This window comes from Phoxinus phoxinus, assembly GCF_949152265.1.
Source record: "Phoxinus phoxinus genome assembly, chromosome: 4".
In the NCBI taxonomy this organism is placed as follows: domain Eukaryota; kingdom Metazoa; phylum Chordata; class Actinopteri; order Cypriniformes; family Leuciscidae; genus Phoxinus; species Phoxinus phoxinus.
The window spans coordinates 4,301,075-4,322,517 of NC_136879.1; the positions used below are offsets into that span (position 1 = coordinate 4,301,075).

General features: G+C 41.9%; 1 protein-coding gene across 2 annotated transcripts in view; it reads left to right on the forward strand.

The window, feature by feature from the left end:
• Positions 1–11,331: 11,331 nt before the first annotated feature.
• The window catches only part of schip1 (schwannomin interacting protein 1), a 60,791-nt gene continuing 50,679 nt past the window's right edge, over positions 11,332–21,443 (forward strand). Inside the window, exons 1-2 of one of the 2 annotated variants that reach the window (XM_079608856.1) lie at positions 11,332–11,647; positions 16,876–17,502. In XM_079608856.1, coding sequence (XP_079464982.1) covers positions 11,642–11,647; positions 16,876–17,502 — 633 coding nt within the window. In that variant the 5' untranslated portion in view covers positions 11,332–11,641. The remainder of the gene's footprint in view (positions 11,648–16,875; positions 17,503–21,443) is intronic. The other variant, XR_013797069.1, reaches the window with a different exon arrangement.

The window sequence follows — 21,443 nt, forward strand, 5'->3', positions numbered from 1 at the left end:
GCTGACAGTAACACACCTGTGAATATTATAATGTGTGTTTTATATTATTATGTGTGTTTTTAACAGATGCGCGACTCAACAGCCTGTAAACACACTGAAATTCACATTAAAATGCAGTGTTCAGAATATTCCTGTGAACGGCTAGAATATGTTGGGTTATTTGTGTTTGGTTAGCCATCACTATCATGATGGTTGGCTCTCTTCTTTTGGTCGTATTTGGTGTGTGTGTAATGTAATGAGTTATAAGTGTGTGGCTGGAAGCTCTTTTAGCACATCTGATAGCAGAACACCTGACACACGTCTTCATTGTTTCCCTGTCATGTAGATTAGGTTTCTTTCGAAAGCTAAACACTCAAAATGAATCGTGTGCAAACTGTTTTAAAAATCGGACATTGCGTTACCATGGGAGCCGCACTTTACAGGGTATTTATGATTGCTTCATCTGAGGGAGCAACGTAATATAATGTTGCAGTAATGTCGGCACAGGCCCATTTTCGAACCGAGGTGTTGTTCCTCCTCGTGCTCTTGGCATGTTCTCATTTGTGTTTTTCTGTCCAGTTTATGCTTGAGTTTCTTTGGTCTTCCTCTTGTCTGTTAATTATGTCAGGTCTCTCCCTGTTTGTCACTATGGTTACTAATTGATTCGAGTACTCTGTTCAGGTGTGTGTCGTCTATCTCGATTGCTTATGCATGTAAGCCCTCTGCCCTCAGTCAGTCCCTTGCCTAGCATTATTTAGTTCTCAGTGACATGTGGTTGTATGTTTCCTTGTGTAAGTATTGTGTAAAGTCTCCTGTAGCATCTCCTTCGCCGTGTGCTTGATTACATCCAGCTAACCAGTGACGTATCTACTGCAGTTCCGTCTCGCATGACAGATTTGTGCAACTTTATAATCTTCTAAAGCCTCATGTGACGAGTGTGTGTCCAGTCAGTCGTGATGGATGTGATCGATGAGTGGACGGGTCAGAAGAACTCACCATGATGTGCTCAGCTGTGCGGCGTCCCTCGCACCTTCACACTTACACAGTTTCTCAGTTTCTCAGTCACCTGTTTCCAAGGAAACCCTGTTCTGTGATGACACATCTATTCTTCTAGCAGGGTTGCCTGGTTACAGTAGCATCTGTGATCGGCTCGTGCCGTGGCTGACTAACAGCACTGTATCGCTGCTAAACACAAGCTGATGCTTCCACTTCATACAGGGCCTGGTTTCACAGACAGGGCTTAGATGAAGCCAGTATTAGACCTTAATTCACTGTTACTGGTACTTGAGACAAAACAATGACACTGACATTTTCTAAGATATGTTGCTTTCAGTTAAAACCACTCGGGTATTCATTTTAGTCTGGGACTAGGCTTAAATCTTGTTAAATCTTGTTTTTTATTTAGCAAATGTGAGTTGTGTTTGCCTGTGCAGATTTCATCATCGGGATGCTGGGCTCTTGTTTGGTGGCTGAAGTGTACTGGCCCAAAAGAGTCCTGCTTTCTTCATTGAATATGTTGAATAAACATTTAATTTTTCAGGAATTTTTCAGGATTTTCCAAAGCAGGTTTATTTATACACATTTCATACACTAGTGGCACAGTGCTCATTCAGTAAATGCTAAGCTAAACAGAAGTGTTTTGAGTCTGGATTTGAATGTGGCTACTGTAGGAGCACACCTGATCTCTTCTGGAAGCTGGTTCCAGCATAATGGCTAAAAGCGGACTCTCCTTGCTTTGAGTGAACTCTTGGTATTTCTAGTTGATGTGATCCTAATGATCTGAGTGATCTGTTGGGTTTATATTCAGTGAGCATATCTGCAATGTATTGATGTCCTAGGCCATTAAATGATTTATATACCAGTAATAATACTTTAAAATCAATCCTAAATGTGACTGGGAGCCAGTGTAAAGACCTGAGGACTGGTGTGATGTGTTCATATTTTCTGGTTCTGCTCAGGATCCTGGCGGCAGCGTTCTGTACGAGCTGCAACTGTCTTAAGGTCTTTTTGGGAAGGCCAGTGAGGAGTCCATTACAATAATCCACCCTGCTGGTGATGAAAGCATGGAAAAGTTTCTCTAAGTCCTGACTGGAAACAAAGCATCTAATTCTTGCAATATTTTTTAGATGACCAGCATAGATTCTCTTCTTTGAGCGTAATTCAGTCATATTAAAACCGGCAGAGGCTGAACATGCAGCACCTGAGACCTGATCCAGTTTTGTCTTTGCACTAAATGATCCTGGCAGACATTGAATCCTCCTGCTGTCTCAGAGCAATACAGCCTGAATTTAAAGTATATCCAATAGATATATCCAATGTATTTGAGTTGACAAAAAAATAATTTTGTGAAGTAAGTAAAACTCAAACCAGCCCATGCAAAAATCAAACGACATATGAGTTGAGATTGTTTTACAGGCTGCTGGTGGCCAGAGGTTATTGTGCACACGTCAGCAGAGAAGAGAAGTCCTTGTGAGGGACATTAATGTCTTTGATTAACGGTTACGAAGGCATATGATTTAAAAAAGAAGAAAGAAATGATATGCACAGTAAAATAATTCATAATTGTCATGATCTGGTGTTTAATTTCATTTTCATGGACTTTTAGTGTGCATTTGTCAGTCACTTGTGTTTTCTATGTTTCCATTGTTCCTAGTTTCCCGCCAATCGCTAGTTGTCATGGACACTCATTAATCATCACAGCTGTTTGTCATTGGTCTCATCACCACCGTGTATTTCAGTTTCTCCTTTTCATTCAGTTGTTTTCTGGCGTTGTTTGTGTAGACATTGTCATGTTGCCTTCGGATTACCTTAGTTTGCTTTTACTAAAGCAAACTTTTGTTTGTAGAAGCCTGTTTGAACCTTTTTCATCATCTTCAACGTAAATAACTGTGACAGAATACAAAATGTATTTTGTTGAGGAACAACTCAGATCCCTGCATCAAGGGGACAGGCCACTGGAGGATTTTGTAGAGGTCTTTCGGGAGCTGTACCATCAGGAATATTGGGACGAGTGCCCTTTAAAACTGCACTTCTGGAGACACAGCAGACCGAGAGACCCAAGCCATTACTCGCCACGAACATCGAGCCTGAGCCTGAGCCTGAGCCTGCAACAGAGCCAGCTGCCAAGGTCGTCCCGGAAGCTAAGCCTGAGGTCCTGACTGACCAGGTGTGTGAGCCTGCCGCTAAATCTGTACCTGTGGGAATAATGGTGGTGATAGATGAGGAAAGCTTGATTGACTGGGAGTTGGAGGTAGTGCTTCCCACCCTTTTCACCCATGAACCTTTTCTCCTGTTGTTCCCTTCATGAAAAAAATATGTTCGTTACCTCTGTCTTCATCGTCACCGCTGGTTGCGCCCAGATTGGAATATTCAATGCGTTCATCGTCGCTGGTCCTGCCCAGCCCTAGTTTGTCATCACCACCATCCCTGTCCATCACAGAGAGTTCGTCATCACCACCATCCCTGTCCATCACAGAGAGTTCGTCATCACCACCATCCCTGTCCATCACAGAGTCTTCATCCACACCCAGTCTTCCTCCTCTTCACGCTCCCCCGAAGCCAGCCATTACCTCGGCTCTGCATCCGCTGGCTCCCTTCAGCCCTGATCCGCCTCAGAGCTTCCAGTCCCACGCTTTGCCCCGGCGTGAGGAGCCACAGGCTCCACCTCATCCCTCGGAGCCCACAGTTCCACATCGGACCGTCGACCAATCGGCTGTGCCATGGCTCATCGGCTCCACCTGGGACCGACATCCCTTCGGCTCCACCGGGCTCCCTCGTCCCATCGGCTCCACCATCGCCAGGGACTTCTGGGCTGTCTGCTACGCTCCATCCCTCCACCCCTACGGCTCCATCAGGCTCCACCGGGGTCCTCACTCACACCGGCGTCCACTCGCCGCCTGTACTCTGCCTTGGTCTCCCTGTCCGTCAGTGTCACCGGGTCTCTCAGGCCACCGGGAGCCTGAGCCACTTGGGCTCAAGGGATAAAGATATAGAATTATAGCTCAAAATAAGAATTGCCATTTTGGTCACTTCAGATTAGGCGTCCAATTCTCACTATTAACTCTGACTTAGTAAGTTAGTTGTTATTTTTAGGTATTGGGTGATTAAGGGATGTAAAATATGATAATGTAGAATAAGGCATTAATATGTTCTTTATAAGTACTAATACACATCCTAGTAAAATGCATGCTAATAAGTAACTAGTTAATAATGAGAATTGGAGCGTGTTGGAAAGTGTTACCGCCATTGTTGCGTTTACTACTGCTGCAGTTACTGTACATGCGTGCACACATGATTGAGTCTATGAAGTCAAAAAGCTTTTTCTTAGCAGAAACATCAAGGTCAGCCTTTGCTTGTCTTGTTAGAGCGCACAAGCTTCAGTTTCTCTTACTGTCAGCTTGTCTTAATGCCACTGAGGTGGAGAAGCCGGAGTTTTCTGCCGTTCTTCTTCTGCTGTCAGTAATAAGCTTGTGGTGATTTCATGCTGATAGCTTCTTCCGTCGAGCTGAACACAGTTGTCAGGGAGTGTCAGTGCAGGTAGGAAGAGTTCACATCGCTCACATCGGCCCTGCTTAGTATTTACCTGCCATCATAACACATCATAACTCTGTAAAATTCAGTTGCAATTCAGTGTGTGAACATTCCTTCCAGACAATGAAAACCAAAATACAAAGAGATGGAAAGGAGAGTGACTGAGAGCAGTGCATGCTGGGATTTGTTTCAAGGACTTCAGTGCAGAACGTAATGCCATCTGCAGAGAAAACTGCCATAACGTTTAAACATCCATAAAACACGGCAAACATTATAGGACAAGATGATGAAAAAGCCATGCTTCTGAAAGTGTGAATATAACATTGTATGTTTTTCAGTAAAAAAATATCATGTCTATTTCACAAATTAACTTATTAAACATAAGTTCGGGAGGGGTACGCCCATCTTATCTTCTAATTATTACCTGGATATTAATCAGTTCTTTCAGCATCCCTTCTCTTTACCTTCTCCTGTTTATGAATCTCATGCTATTTCTCTTTAATGGACCGCAAACCAAAACCGCTTAGCGTGTATGTGAGGATTATGTGCACACAAATATAATATCAAAGCAGCTTCACACAAAATGCACGTTTCAATGTTACAATCAGGAAGTCTTCAGTTATCAGTCAGAGACGAGTGTGTCAGTCATCTACCGCTATAAGGTACTGCAGGTTATTTGGTTAGTAAACATGTATTAATTTAACCCTCTTCCTTCCCTCTGGTCATTTTGACCTGGAAATCATATTTTATTTTTTTAATATAAATGGAGTGTTCATCAGAGGCGTCAAAGACCCCAGGATTTTTGTCACACTTGAACCACGAATACACACACACAAAAAAGAGAGTTTCGTGGTTGAAATTTAAAAAAGTAACAAAACTTTCCCTCACGGGTCAATTTGACCCCCATAGGAATTAATAAAATGCGAGGAATGCCTCGCATAGAAAAACCTAAAAATGCTCAAAATTCAAACTAAAAATGCTAAAACTTTACCAAAAAAAATGATTTTATAATGTCTACATGTGTATCTGAATACACACTGGATAATTGACTTTAGGACCCAGCGGAACAGCTCATTTGCTCCATTATGAGATATAAGGCCATCTTGGATAGAGTCATGAAATTATCATGTTATATTATTGTTTTCCACAAGAGGTCGAATTAAAAGGGTTAAAAATTAAATTGTGAATGATTTTGAATTAAATTTTAATTTTAGAATGTGAGGAATGTGCTTAAATTACTTTTTATGTATTGATCTAGAAATTTAAAGGTAAAAAAATAAAAAAATAAAAAAAATATCCAAAAAATTGCATCAAAAATAGAAAAATATTATCAAATGAAATAAAATAAGCTTTCTGGACAAAAAAAAAACAAAAGAAAGAAGTATAATTTTAGGGCTTCGGGTCATTTTGACTGACGAGGGAAAGATTTGTAACACTGGGTTAGTCAGACTCAAGAAACATGTTGAACAATGATTCAAGCTTTTGATTACGATGTAAGTTTATATATGCGTTTCATTATTTTTTTTATCACCATATGCAGTTCAAATCATTTTGATGACTTTACTGAATTATTGCATGCAGTCTCTCAATTAATATGAAGACATACTGTTTTATTTCTATAGCAAATTTCACAAACCCAAGGTCATTTCTCTCTACGCTGAATGAAAAAGAATGAAAAAGGCAAAAGAATAAAGCAAAAAGAGTCTTTTCAATAACACTTTCAATTTGAAAATAGGGGAGATGACATTTCAGAGATGCTGGGGAGAGAGAAACACCCAAAACACACAATATGGAATTGGAAAACATTAATAAATTGGATGCATTGGACCTGAGAAGCCAAGCAGGAGTGTCGGGTGAATCAGCCAATTCCCCATGCGGACACTGTGATGTGTAGGTTTAGGGGTAGGGGAGAGAATATAGTGTGTGTGTGTGTGTGTGTGTGTGTGTGTGTGTGTGTGTGTGTGTGTGTGTGTGTGTGTGTGTGTGTGTGTGTGTGTGTGTGTGTGTGTGTGTGTGTGTGTGCGTGCGTGCGTGCGTGCGTGCGTGCGTGCGTGCGTGCGTGTGTGCGTGTGTGTGTGTGTGTGTGTGTGGTCTTCAGGACAGGGTTGAGAAGCACTGCTCTAGATCACTGTAAACGTCTGGAAGCGCAGAGAATTAGCCCAAAAATAGCCACTGTCACACAAGCTCAAAGCAGATATTGCTTCCAACCGCAGGAGTGTGTGAGATCGTGTGGCTGTAAATAGTGTCTTGTTTAAGTCTAGTGAGTCAGTACCAAAAAAAAAAACATTACCATTATCAAAATTGAGTGATGTTGCTGGGCCAGCGGTGGATCTGCTATTCCTGCTCGTGTGTGCTGAGGTCAGTGAGTGCAGTGAGGTTTCTGTGACGTCTCTCAGTGAACAACACTGAAGGCCTTCAGACTGAACCTCATCTGAGAATCAAGTCCTGAGAGAGAGAGAGAGAGAGAGAGAGAGAGAGAGAGAGAGAGAGAGAGAGAGAGAGAGAGAGAGCATAACATATCTTCATCTGTTGTGTATCTAAAGACTCTCTTCATTCAAGTCAAGCCTACTGTCAGATTGACAGTAGATAGTAGAGTTATGTAGTTTGGCATTGAACCTTTTAATTAAGGTTTAATTAACTGTACGGTACGGTAACTGTACGGTAAGGGCTGCGTCTCAAACCGTATTGCACTGACTCGCTGCCCACTGGTTACTTAGGCGTCTGACTACATAAACATTCAGTGTTTTAATCACAAAAATATAGACCGTTTTAAACTGGTTTTCAGTTTCCATGCGTTGTCTCATTTCTGATCTCTACAAATGTAACATCTAAAACTGCATCCGGGTCTGATCAGGACACTGGCCACGATGTCATTCAGCGCATTATAACACGTTATAAGTGAGATATTAATGCGAATGCCCTCAAAGTGAACTGTGCATGCATGTGGTCTGCTTTTCACTTTGAAACATGTCTTCTGCAGAAGCTCCTGAAACAAACTCACAATGTAAAGCAAGTGTGGACAGATATTGTGGGCAACACTATCTTACTGTGTCCTTGTTGCACATGTTAAACTATAAATGATGCATAATGACATGCAAACCCTACAACAAACCCTCATTCTAACCCTAACTACACAATAGTTAATTCATATTGCTCAGGGACACCTTAAAATAAAGTGTAACCATGTGTTCTTCTGTATAGTGATGTAGGTCTGAGTGAACCAGATGGTCCGAAAAGAAGGACAGGACTTGGTTCAGTCATCGGTTGGTGATGTCTGGATGAAGAAGATCTGAATGTCTGTAAATGCCCACTGCTGTGATTGGCTGCTGTGAGACTTCAGTGTAAACGCCCACTGCTGTGATTGGCTGCTGTGAGACTTCAGTGTAAACGCCCACTGCTGTGATTGGCTGCTGTGAGACTTCAGTGTAAACGCTCACTGCTGTGATTGGCTGCTGTGAGACTTCAATGTAAACGCCCACCGCTGTGATTGGCTGCTGTGAGACTTCAGTGTAAACGCTCACTGCTGTGATTGGCTGCTGTGAGACTTCAGTGTAAACGCTCACTGCTGTGATTGGCTGCTGAGAGACTTCAGTGTAAACACCCATTGCTGTGATTGGCTGCTGTGAGACTTCAATGTAAACGCCCACTGCTGTGATTGGCTGCTGTGAGACTTCAATGTAAACGCCCACCGCTGTGATTGGCTGCTGTGAGACTTCAGTGTAAACGCCCACTTCTGTGATTGGCTGCTGCCCACTGCTGTGATTGGCTGCTGTGAGACTTCAGTGTAAACGCCCACTGTTGTGATTGGCTGCTGCCCACTGCTGTGATTGGCTGCTGTGAGACTTCAATGTAAACGCCCACCGCTTTGATTGGCTGCTGTGAGACTTCAGTGTAAACGCCCACCGCTGTGATTGGCCGCTGTGAGACTTCAGTGTAAACGCCCACTGCTGTGATTGGCTGTGAGACTTCAGTGTAAACGCCCACTGCTGTGATTGGCTGCTGTGAGACTTCAGTGTAAACGCCCACTGCTGTGATTGGCTGCTGAAAGACTTCAGTGTAAACGCCCACTGCTGTGATTGGCTGCTGAGAGACTTCAGTGTAAACGCCCACCGCTGTGATTGGCTGCTGATAGACTTCAATGTAAACAGTCACTGCTGTGATTGGCTGCTGAGAGACTTCAGTGTAAACAGCCACTGCTGTGATTGGCTGCTGTGAGACTTCAGTGTAAACGCCCACTGCTGTGATTGGCTGCTGAAAGACTTCAGTGTAAACGCCCACTGCTGTGATTGGCTGCTGTGAGACTTCAGTGTAAACGCCCACTGCTGTGATTGGCTGCTGAGAGACTTCAGTGTAAACGCCCACCGCTGTGATTGGCTGCTGTGAGACTTCAATGTAAACGCCCACCGCTGTGATTGGCTGCTGTGAGACTTCAATGTAAACGCCCACTGCTGTGATTGGCTGCTGTGAGACTTCAGTGTAAACAGCCACTGCTGTGATTGGCTGCTGAGAGACTTCAGTGTAAACAGCCACTGCTGTGATTGGCTGCTGTGAGACTTCAATGTAAACGCCCACCGCTGTGATTGGCTGCTGTGAGACTTCAGTGTAAACAGCCACTGCTGTGATTGGCTGCTTTGAGACTTCAGTGTAAACAGCCACTGCTGTGATTGGCTGCTGTGAGACTTCAATGTAAACGCCCACCGCTGTGATTGGCTGCTGTGAGACTTCAGTGTAAACACCCACTGCTGTGATTGGCTGACATGTTTGTATATGAAGCCAGCTTTACATGTGGAACTTTCTCTCTCAAAATCTTTTATTACATTTTTACTATTACAGCTATCGAGATTAACGAAACGTGAAAAGTGTTGATTATAGTTATATTTAGATCTATTCCCGAAAGGTTGCAGTGATGAGCACTGAGCAGATGACAGACAGTCTGTTGACCGTGTGAATGAAGTGATCTCATCATTGGAACTTGATTTCTCCAATCTCACAAATGCCTTCACCAAATAACAACGCAAACACGATGTAAATACAGTAAGAGCTTCGTTGTGCAGTGTAAAAGCGTCATTGATTTCATAAAGAGTTTTGGCAAGTGTCCAGATAAACTTGCGCTGTGTGATTGACAGCTTGGAAAGGGAGTGTTCTTTGATCACTTTCTGTATATAATCTAATCACAATTCAAATATGATTATTTTCATCCTACTAAGAGAAACGATGTGAAGTTGATCGTTTAGTCACTGATGCATAAACAGTATTGAGCGATTTTGAGAGAAAGATTATCTGTCTGAACTTGAACAGTTACACATCAGAAATCACACATCAGGCATTGGAATAAACACATGGTTACATACATGCTTGTGGCGTTGCTGGCAGATCCATATCGTAAAAGTCTGTTTGCAAAGCCTGCGTCGAAATTGCGACTGATTTAACAATGTACCGAATACAAACAAATAATGCTAAACTGAGACATTCAAATTGTTGGAAAAAAAGCCCACTTTCTAGCATCAGGATCCTAATGTTATTGATCCTGTGTCGATCTCGTTCTCATGTCACTATTCACTAATGCTCCAGTGGGCGGGCTTTCACACGTCTCCACTTCTCAGATCCTGCCGTTTTCTAGCCTTGCTTCCAATAAAAGCTGTTTTTGGAATAACTGAGTTTTGAAACTAACAGGGTATTTTTAACTAACTCTTAACTAGGGGTGTAACGGTACGTGTATTCGTACCGGACCGTCTCGGTACAGCACTTTCGGTACGGTGCACATGTGTACCGAATGCAATCTTTCACGTAAATTAGGCTAGTTTTGTGTGCGGAACATGCGTCAATTCCGAGTTTCCACACGAACATATTAAGTGTCGGAAGTCTCCGCGTTGTACTGATTAATCGTTTTTGTGATTCAAATACATGTAAAATATTACCATTACATCTGTCTTCCTGTGTGCGGAAATTTGTTTATGTTGCTGTGACAACGAAACACGTGCACACGCGCCTGTGTTAAGAGCGCTTGTAGCTCCGTGCGCGCTGATGTGCTCATCTGTGGACATTTCCGAATGCCTTTCTGTTAAAAGCGGGCTTTCCACACAAACAAACGTACGTGTCATTAGTGTGAGAAATAAAATAGGATTTTAACTCGGGTCGGGCTCGGACATAAATATCGCATAAATAAAGATCACCACATACACGGCAGGCACGCTCGCTTTAGCCCAGCCTCTCGCTAGCTAGCGTCATATGGCCAATATTGGTTTGAGAGTATTTTATTTAGTGGAGAACTTTGCAGCAGTATTTTATTTCTTATTCTTTTTTTATTGTATATGTTTTCTATTTATTAGCCTATATTTTATTAAAAAAGTGTGTTTAAAAAAGTGTAAACAAATTGTTAAAAAAAAGTTTATAGTAAACAACCAGCAGTTTAATGTTTTGCATTTCTTTCCCTTACTGTACCGAAAATGAACCGAACCGTGACTTTAAAACCAAGGTACGTACCGAACCGTGATTTTTGCGTACCGTTACACCCCTACTCTTAACTGTCAAAAGATCAAGGAACATTTTAATTTTCAGTTCATGACCCATATAGGACACATGACTTCCTTTGGAGGGGATCATTTTGGGGTGTTAGGCTAATGCCACATTTGGGTCAGATAGGCACAGCATGTGTAGGCGAGTACAGTATGTTTGGATATTACGGCAAAATTTAGGATTTTTGGACAGTGAGAATAACATATTTGCCCAATGTTTTAGTGTGACATACAACATGGGTCCCTGCTCTGATTTTGGGCATCACATTGCATTGTTGGGTAACAGGCGAGTAAGCGAGCGTAGAGCGTTTATAGAGCGTTGTGTGGCATGCAGCGCTAGCGCGCCTTCACTCACTCACTCACTCACGCGCGCACTCAGAGCGCGTCACAGATGCCGTCTATCTAGGCAGCTCAGTAGGAGTTGAGACAGCTCCTCAGAGGGAGGGTTATTTCTGGTGACTGGCCGCTGGAGGAGAGGAGAGCCGCCGGGGTGTTGTGTGTGTTCAGCGGAGATCCGCCATGACTTACACCGCGGATGGTCTCCGCTCTCGCGCGTCTGGAGCTGTAACCCCGAGCCTGACAAACATGTCCTGAGACTGAGAACACCGGCAGAGAACATGACAGTAAGTTCTGTGTGTTACAGCGACTGGTCTGAAGGGAGTCACCTCAGCTTGTGGTGGTTTCACTGAAATATGAAGAAGAATGGTGGAGTTTGAGCGGAGTGGGGTCTACATTGCGCTCGCGCCTGTGGTGTGTGTAATGCTGGTGTTGTGCTGGGGTGTTTAATGGGAGGGTGTGAGGACTGTTTTAGAAACATGACATCATTTCAGACCGACTGAGATCGTTTAAACATTTCCTTTGAAATATGAGCAGACGGAGCGCTACTTTAATGCCGATGAGATTTAATGGGCGGTTTGAAGAGCCCTGTGTTATTAACATTGATATTACTGTCATTAAATTAAACACACGAACATCTCGCGCTTCGGGTGTGCATGATATATGAGCGTAATGAATTACATCATTGCAGCATTGACATCATTAGAGAACTGAATGACTAGTGAAATGGGTTGAATTTTATACTGTGTGTGTGTGTGTGTGTGTGTGTCTGTGTACCACAGCTGTTTCTAAGACATTTATGTTCGTGTTCAATCACTTAAAAATCACATGATGTAAATAAGAGAATAAAACACAATGAACGGAGAGCGCGCGCTGCATGACGGGCGACGGCATTAGAGAGATTATAAAGGCCGGTGTCTCGTGAGATTAAAGCTCTGATCTCGACAAATCACGCGAGGACTCATAATGTCTTCAGTTTCGATGTGGAAGAGCGTTTATTTTCTAAGCAGACTTCATAAAAAGCCTTTAGTTGATCATAAAGCTTCATAATGGCCAGGTTTTGATAGATGAATGATGTGTATGATATCTATCTATCTATCTATCTATCTATCTATCTATCTATCTATCTATCTATCTATCTATATATATATATATATATATATATATATATATATATATATCATACACATTTACATATTGATATTGTTCAACATTTAATATTTGAATGCATTGATTGAATGTTTGATTCAATCAGAGGCTAGATGTGTTCATAAATGTAATATAGGCCTACATTGTGTATTATATTATATTATATTCTTTATATACCATATAATTAAATGATATGGTATTATAGGTATACCTATAATTCACTCTATTTATTTATTTATGTAGTGAACTGGTCGATCTAGTTATATGGGAGTTCTCAGTAACTATAAGCTTTTTGATTCTTGACAATTTCAGTAACACTGTATTTTACAGTGTCCTTGTTGCATATGTTACTTACCATATTAATAACAGTAAATTATGCGTAATTACATGCAACTAACCCTCAACCAAACCTTCATCCTAGCCCTATATTAAGTACATGTTATTAATATTACTCAGCACTTATTTGTATAATAACAATGTAACAAGGACACCTTAAAATAAAGTCTAACCATTATTTTCTTAAACATTTTGTCTTAAACCATGCATCTTAAATAATACAAACACATAAAAATGGTTTATGGCGTTGTTTAGATTCTGAAATCAGCCCATAGTATCCACACCGCCATTCACTTCTCAGTCTGTGTGTGTGTGTGTGTGTGTGTGTGTGTGTGTGTGTGTGTGTGTGTGTGTGTGTGTGTGTGTGTGTGTGTGTGTGTGTGTGTGTGTGTTTGTTGTTGAATAGAGCGCATACTGTATCTCTGGCTAACTTTACATTCATTACTTCAGTGCTGAAGTGCACTAGCTGTGAGTATTGTATATTTCAGTTGTTATGGTGTCGTATATATGTGTGTAATAATTCTCCACATAGCTCAGCTGTGCAGCTGTAGTCCTTCAGCTTCATCATTCCCGTTCTGAAGGAGTTTATTCTTGAGCGTTTAGCACTGAAAGTCAAACACACATCCGGTACAGGTGAAGAAACACACAGAAAGGCTGGTTAGGAAGTGTGTGTCACAGGACCAGGAGTCCAGCTCAGGAAGTGTGTGTCACAGGACCAGGAGTCCAGCTCAGGAAGTGTGTGTCACAGGACCAGGAGTCCAGCTCAGGAAGTGTGTGTCACAGGACCAGGAGTCCAGCTCAGGAAGGAAGCCCCATGCGGCGTCAGATGTTGTTGTGTGTTCGCCTTCAGGGGCCAAACTTAAAGACTGTTTCCGTTTGCCAATTCCGAGTGAAACCGGTTAATTTGATTTATTGACATGGCTGTTTATGTACTATAAAATGAAATACCAGTAACAGCGCCCCTTAGCTCCAGAAATGATTAAGATTTGGCATGTGTCCTCAGATACCCTGACACGGTGTGACCTGGAGATCTGAACCAGCCGAGAGCTGAACTAACACTGGACACAAGTAACTCCTACGGGGCCACAGAGACAGGGCTTGTGTTCTTATATGATGTTCGTAAAAATTATAATGTTCCTATTTAATAACATTTTAACAGTAAATGAACTCGGCATGTTGTGCCTTTATGAGCTGATGCAGTGCTCTCAAGTTATTTAAATATATAACAAGTAAATTTGTAGAATTCAATTCACACATGATATTTGTAATTTAATTTGTTGTTATTTGAGGTAAACCTTAACAATAAAGTGGTTTTAGCTGAGGTGCAATGTGACGCACTGTACATGTGTGTGTTATCTTCATTTAAACACTTTTAATCCAAAGTAAATCAAGATACTAATTTGATCAGTTTTTGCTTTCCCTGGGAATCAAACCCATGACCTTGACCTTTCTAGCGCCATGCTCTACAGTTTGAGTGACAGGACGGCTTCATTAATGAACTAACTTTATTCAAACTAACTTCATTCATTATAACGGCACTGATATATTGTGCTATCAGCCTTGCCAGATTCAGATTAGGTTATCACAGCCCTCGCGTTCCTGATTTATTGTTCAGCCAAGATCTGTCCGTTTCTGCAATGGAAGCAGAAGGACTGACTCCAGATCAGATCAGACTCCTGCACCAATACCTTGTCAGTGGAAAAGGACCGAGACTGTCCTGGTGTTTATGTAGTTAGAAGACACATAATAGAAGTCGTGCCTAAAACAATCTCATATCTACCAAACCATCTGATGAATCAAAATGCGTTTGCTAAGTTATTGTCAGGGGCGTCTCTGATCCAAGTTTGAAAAATTATACTTGACTGAAAGTGAAAAAAGGCTGAACCGGGCCCTAGATTCAGAACCGTGTCCCAAAAGCCGCTCTACTCCACACTGTTGTGTCGCAGATTGTCGGGTTTGTCTGCTGTGGAGCCAGCCTTAGTACAAACCCTGCAAAAGTGCTCTTTCAGGACACATAGAGGCCAAAAGGCTGACAAATAGGACACCCTGCGGTCTGGTAGATTCACGGGCATTCCATACACGGTGGCCATCATAAAACCACCGCTTATTTTGGGACAGGGCTAAGGATTCTAGCCCTTACGATTGCTAGGACGTAAGCAAAAAGGCAAATGCATTGATTATAGCAGTTTCCCAACCCTGTTCCTGGAGGCACACCAACACTACACATTAACTCTTCCCAATCAAACACACCCAAATCAGCTCATCAGCTCATTAGACTCCAAGACCAGAAATAGAGAGGTCAGATAAGGGAGACATATAACATGTGCACTGTTGGTGTGCCTGCAGAAACTGGGTTGGGAAACACTGGATTATAGCACCACCGTGAGGCCAATTGTCATACAATTTGGTACACTGCCTCTTGTAGACACTTTGCATCTACACACCAAATTTCATGTTTGCTAATTATTATTATGGTTCTTTTTTTGGCATTGATGGTTTCTTCAAAAATGTTAAATGTAAAATATTCTTCACACTAAGAAAAAAAAAACATCATTTTAAGAATTGTTCATTGAAAAGTTTTTTGTGGAATCAAAATAGTCCTGTAGGACCCCAGCACTGCACATTTAGCTGTGTTTGAAATCGTCCTATACCCTCATTCACTATCCCCTACATTACTCCACTTATACAGTTCACTTGATCATTTTGAGTCAATGAAAACGAGTGATGAATTCAGACACTGAATGCACTGAACGGGCTGCCTCTTTTGCATAGTTTGTGCTTGCTGATTAATAATCATTTGAAACGTAGCAAACTGGCAGCTCAGTAGTAATAAAAAAAAAGATTTATCTTAAACTCTGTCATGGAAACTAGCATGGATGGATGGATGGATGGTTCACCCTCCATGGATGAGATGCGGCACACTGTGGGATTGAAGGAGCGCACTCGATAACATCCCCTACGGTTTCAGACACTACTACAAATGGCTGTCCCCTCAAATAGTGCCCTATTTAAGGGTATAGGGGGCGATTTCAGACACAGCCTCTGTATGTCTACCTTATCTGGCACACACACTTCAGGGCTGCATACGAAGACTTGAGCAGCTGACTTGTTGCCTCGGTGCCTTATCAGTCAATAACTTTGTAGGCAGCATTTGCACATGAAGAAGGCACGTCACGAAACAGTGTAACAGTTTAATGATCTACAGCAAAATAGAGCGAGCTTTGGCAAGAACTAAGTAAAATGTTAATTACTACAATAGTCATTTCTCGCTAGAAATGACACCAGAAGTGGAAAACGTTGTTCAAAAACACACACTTACACACAAACTGACAACCAACCATGACTTTCAGACGCCATCTTTTTTGATTTCAACTGCCACAGAATGGAAAGCACAGGATTGTGGGATATCAAAGGCCATGAAGGATACATCTATGATGTATCTAGGAGACAGTAAGTGAAGCTAACATTGCATTCGGACGTGCCTTGATGCCCTCAACATGCCTTGATACTGTTCACTTGATGCTCAAGTGAACAGTATTAGTGGACTAACATAGGGAATAGTGAATGAGGGTTTAGGGCACGATTTTGGATTCAGCTGTAGAAAATCTGCAGTGCTGTGGGTCCTCCAGGACAGGTTTGAAAACCCCTCTTCTATGGCTTTGCTGTGAAACCCCCAATTTGGAACCTTTATTTTTCAGTTTACTAATAAAAATGTACATTAGCTTTCAGAGGTGCTTCCTAGTGTCTGGGTTGAATGTGGGACCATCTTACCAAAATTGATGATATCTGTGATGCACAGTCTCGACGACCAAAAATAAAATATAATATAAAAATAAATGAAAAGCTCAAAAGATTGAAGTAGACTGAGATTATTCATGTGTGTATAGACACACATGTGAATACGGTGATCAACGCAGTAACTGGTTTGGAATTTGGCTGTAATATATGCATGCACTTGATCATGAAAAATCACACAACGTTGTATGTTTTCCAAAGTATATGCCTGTAATGTGTTGTGTCTGTGTCTCAGGATTACCGGGAGGATGGCATGGACCTGGGCAGCGATTCTTCCAGTCGCTCCAGCTCGGAGTCCAATTCCAACAAGGTGACACCATGTTCCGAGTACAAGTCCTCTCCCAGTCTGGAGCTGGCCGGACTGGAGGACTATGAGGAGGACGAGGACTACCAGCAGTACAAGAAGAGAGTGCTGGTGGACTGGGAGAGGGAGTACGGTGGGAACTATGCAGACAACCAGCATCCGGACTTCAGCCAGACCGGAGTGATCCACGGCTCTGTTAACAGCCGCAGCCTGGCAGAGGAGCTCCAGAGCGTCAAAGCCCCCGCTGGCCCTCTCGCAGGTCACACCGCCAAGCCCGTGCCCGAGGAACTCAAGCAGAACGGCAATGCCGTAGTGCCCTGCGACCACCCCCTGGCCCCCGAGGGCAAGACTTTAGGCAGAGCCAGCCTCGGGAGCGCCGTGACAGGAGCTGGTGAGGTTGGAGGTGGGATCGGGCTGGGACGAAACAGGGAAGAATGTGTGGAGGAAAGCCAACTTCCAGCCATGGACTGGGCGGCTCTGGAGAGACACTTGGCAGGCCTGCAGTTCAGAGAGCAACAGAACCACAACCACGGCCTGATCCGGACCAACTCCACCCATGTGAGTCCACGTGTGTCATTGATTTGAAGTTCATGATTGTTGGGGTTGAGGATTGATCATTTCTATTCTGGTTCACATTCACTGAAATGTGAAGTGTTTCAATACTTTCCAGTACAGGGGTGCCCATTCCTGTGGCTAGAGATCTACCGTCCTGCAAAGTTCAGCTTCAACCCTGATCAAACCCACCTGAAGCAGCTCATTACGATCTTCAGGAGCACTCGATAATGACAGACAGGTGTGTTTGATCGGGCTGGATCTGAACTCTGAACTCTGCGGTAGATCTCCAGGAACAGGATCAAGCACTGGCTATGTTAACATGCACAACTTTTGTTTCAATCGGACTGAATTCATTGCGATTGATGAATCTGAATGTAGTGTTTACATGAACGCTAAACATGTGATTGGGTTGATGTGCGCGTTTATATGTCACAAGCTTCAAATCTGAATAGATAGTTTGACATGCGCACACTGCACACATATACAGAGTTTCCCGCTGTTTACACACAATAACTATTCTCCTACAGTGGCTCTTTATTAGTTTTAAACAGCAGACTTCATATTTATCCATTTCTGGTCATAATTTGGAGACAATGAACCGTTGTGCCGCTGCTTATATTGATCACGCAGTAAACATGTCCAGAACCGCCGTCTGTGGATGAGAGTCAGAAACAAGGACTGGTGGCCGTTGTCCTGCTCCACTTCACAGACACTGAAGAGCGAAAGGAGGATATTAGGATGACGGGACACTCGTTTATATCACACTTTATTCACCAGGAAGAACAGCTCGTTCAGCGCGTCATTCGTCATTACGCTATTTCTACACCTCTGCACATGCGCAGTCCTTTCAGTCTCAGTTTTCAGTCTGATCAAGTGTTCACATGTTCTCTCCATCGGGTTAGAAAAGGAATCTCATTGGGATCAAGCTCAATCAGATTGATTACGGTGTTTACATGAAGACTTTTCAGTCCGATTGAGCCGTTAATCTCATTACTAACGGATGATTTGGTTGCATGTAAACGTAGCCACTGAGCATGAGCATGTCAATAAACCAATAGAAAAAGTGTTTAGGAAATCTATTTAGGAACAGTCATTATTGTGTAACTCTGTTTGGTGCTGCTGGCGGAGCAGAAATGATGCTCTTCACTGGTCCTTTAGTGATAGTTTTGGGGATAGAAAAGACATTTATTCTAGTAATTCAGTCTGAATTTGGGTGATTTTCACTGTATCATGTCTAGGTCACATTTCACTCAAAGTAATTGTAATTTTGCAGTATGTGTGAACGGGACGAGGCCTCGTGTGTGCAGAGATGAACATCTGTCATCTCAATGGGAGTTATATTCAGCTGACACACTGAAGTAGAGTGAGGGGTGATGGTGTAACAGATCTGAGCTGGTCATCCAAATAATCCTGGTTTATTAGCACTTTGACTAGTGGGGATCATTGTGTACTGTGCTTGGTTTAGTATATATTGTAATGTACAGTGGGTTCACACATCCCACTGGATGAGGATCCAAAATGATGATGGGAAAAATATAGACGCGTGTCTGACCAGAATCAGGGTCTCTTCGATCTGTGCTGGCACAAAAGATAAAAATCTGAATAGATAGTTTGACATGCGGACACTAAGTATATGCCTGTAATGTGTCTGTGTATATTAGTTTACACATAGTATATTTTTTTCCTACTATGGAAGTCAATGGGAACCAAAAACTGTTTGGTTACTGACATTCTTCTAAATATCTTCCTTTGTGTTCAGCAGAAGAAAGAAATTCATACAGGTTTGAAACAACTTAAGAGTGAGTAAATGATGACAGAATTTTCACTTTAAAAGTGAACCTTTAATTACATGAGAGTCTGTGGCAAACTGCTCATGCCTTTATAACATTTCTTGTCACATCGTTTCATTATGATTAGGATGGACTTGAATTATCCATGCCACGGATTAGAAAATGGGTGGATGGATTAGGATTATCATATCATAGTTTACATGGATAATCCAGCTACAAAAATAATTAAAATAGTGTGCTTAATTCAGATCAGAATCAGGGGTTGATGCTTTTCACTTCATATTCTCAATTCCATAATTAAAACATCTGGTCATGGGACTTCATCTTAAGGTTAAAGTGATAGTTCACCCTGAGATGATCATTCTGTCAGCATTTACTGACCTTCATGTCGTTCCAAACCTGTACGACTTTGATTTCTTCTGTGGGACACAAAAGAAGAATGAAGAACTGTTCTGTCCATACAGTGAAAGTCAGTGGGAAAAAACAACAACATTAGACATCAATGATATTTCAGTGTAATGGGGGGGTGTAATAGTAAACTGCTGCTCGTAACAGTATTTCTATTTAGCAAAAACCAGCTTTGTTGATCAGTGACTAAATGCTATAGTTCACTAAACACTGAATATAAGACGTGGAGCTGTTGTGTGACTGCGCCACTGCTCTCTCTCTCTGTGTGTGTGTGTGTGTGTGTGTGTGTGTGTGTGTGTGTGTGTGCGTGCGTGCTCAGCAGATGGCGCTGCTGTAGCGTGTGATAAAATGATCAGATTTCTAAACACTAGAGAAATTTCTAGTCCAGCACTGAGATAAACAAGCAACTCCAGGTGTTATAAGATGAATAATGCGTGGCAGAATACCTGGTGGTGTGGCCATTTTTTGGCATAAGAAATACGACCCTCTGATTACTGTGATTAGATTAGAAGCAGACTGGTGTATAGCAATCAAAGTGGAGCATAATGAAAAGGTCTTTGTAATTTTGAACGTGTATGCTCCATATGAATGTAGCCAAAATGAAGATGAATATATGAATATGCTTGCTTTTATAAGTGCTTTTATAAATGAAAATGTATGTACTAGTATATTTATATTGGGGGATATGAATGCTGACATATCTGATAATAATTCTTTGTTTGGCCAACAGCTAATTAGGTTTTGCCTGGATAGCAAGTTGTTTTTTTCCAGCCAAACATTATTACCAGCAGAAAGCTTTACATATATAAGTGAGGCATGGAATACAACATCCTGGCTGGATCACTGTATATGTACAGCAGATGCACATGATTCCCTAGATAAACTTGAAATATTATATAACTTAGCTACAACAGACCACATACCAATTGCAATTATGCTAAATGTTGAAAGTTTACCTGAGTTGACTAAATGTGAACATTCTGAACGAAAAAGCAAATTAGACTGGGCAAGACTCACAGCAAATGATCTTTGGAGATATAAATTATTGACAGAGAAGAGGTTGAGTAATATAGAAGTCCCAAATGAGACTATTGTGTGTGATAATGCTGGTTGTAAGAATCCTAAGCACAAGTACAATCTATGTAAGATGTATGATGAAATAGTGGGTTGCTTAGATGATGCCAGTAGATCTTTTTGCCAAAAAAGGGTTAAAAAATATTATTTTAAGGCCGGATGGAATGATTATGTCTCTGAACTGCATTTGCAGGCCAGAGTTGCATTCAAACACTGGGTCTTAAAAGGTAAAGCTAGGTATGGCCCAGAATTTGAGGATAAGAAAGTGGCAAATGCTAAATTTAAATACGCTCTGCGATATATAAAAAGGAACGAGCTGTCCATGAGAGCAAACTCATTGGCCAAGAACCTTCAGCAAAATAATGTTTATGAATTTTGGAAAGAAGTTAAGGCTATAAATAACAGGAAAATACCTATGCCGAATAGCATGGATGGGGCAGTTGGGGCTGAGGATATTGTCAACTTGTGGAGGAAATATTATGAAGGTCTTTTTAATTGTGTTGAGAGGAAGGACTTTAAAGTTGGTCATGTATCAAATGATGTAGGTATGATTATTACACCTGATGAGGTGAAGTACGCAATCGAGAAATTGGCCGATAATAAAGCTGGTGGTCCAGACCGAATAACAGCTGAACATTTGAAACACGCTAGCTCTAGGATCTTAGTGTTACT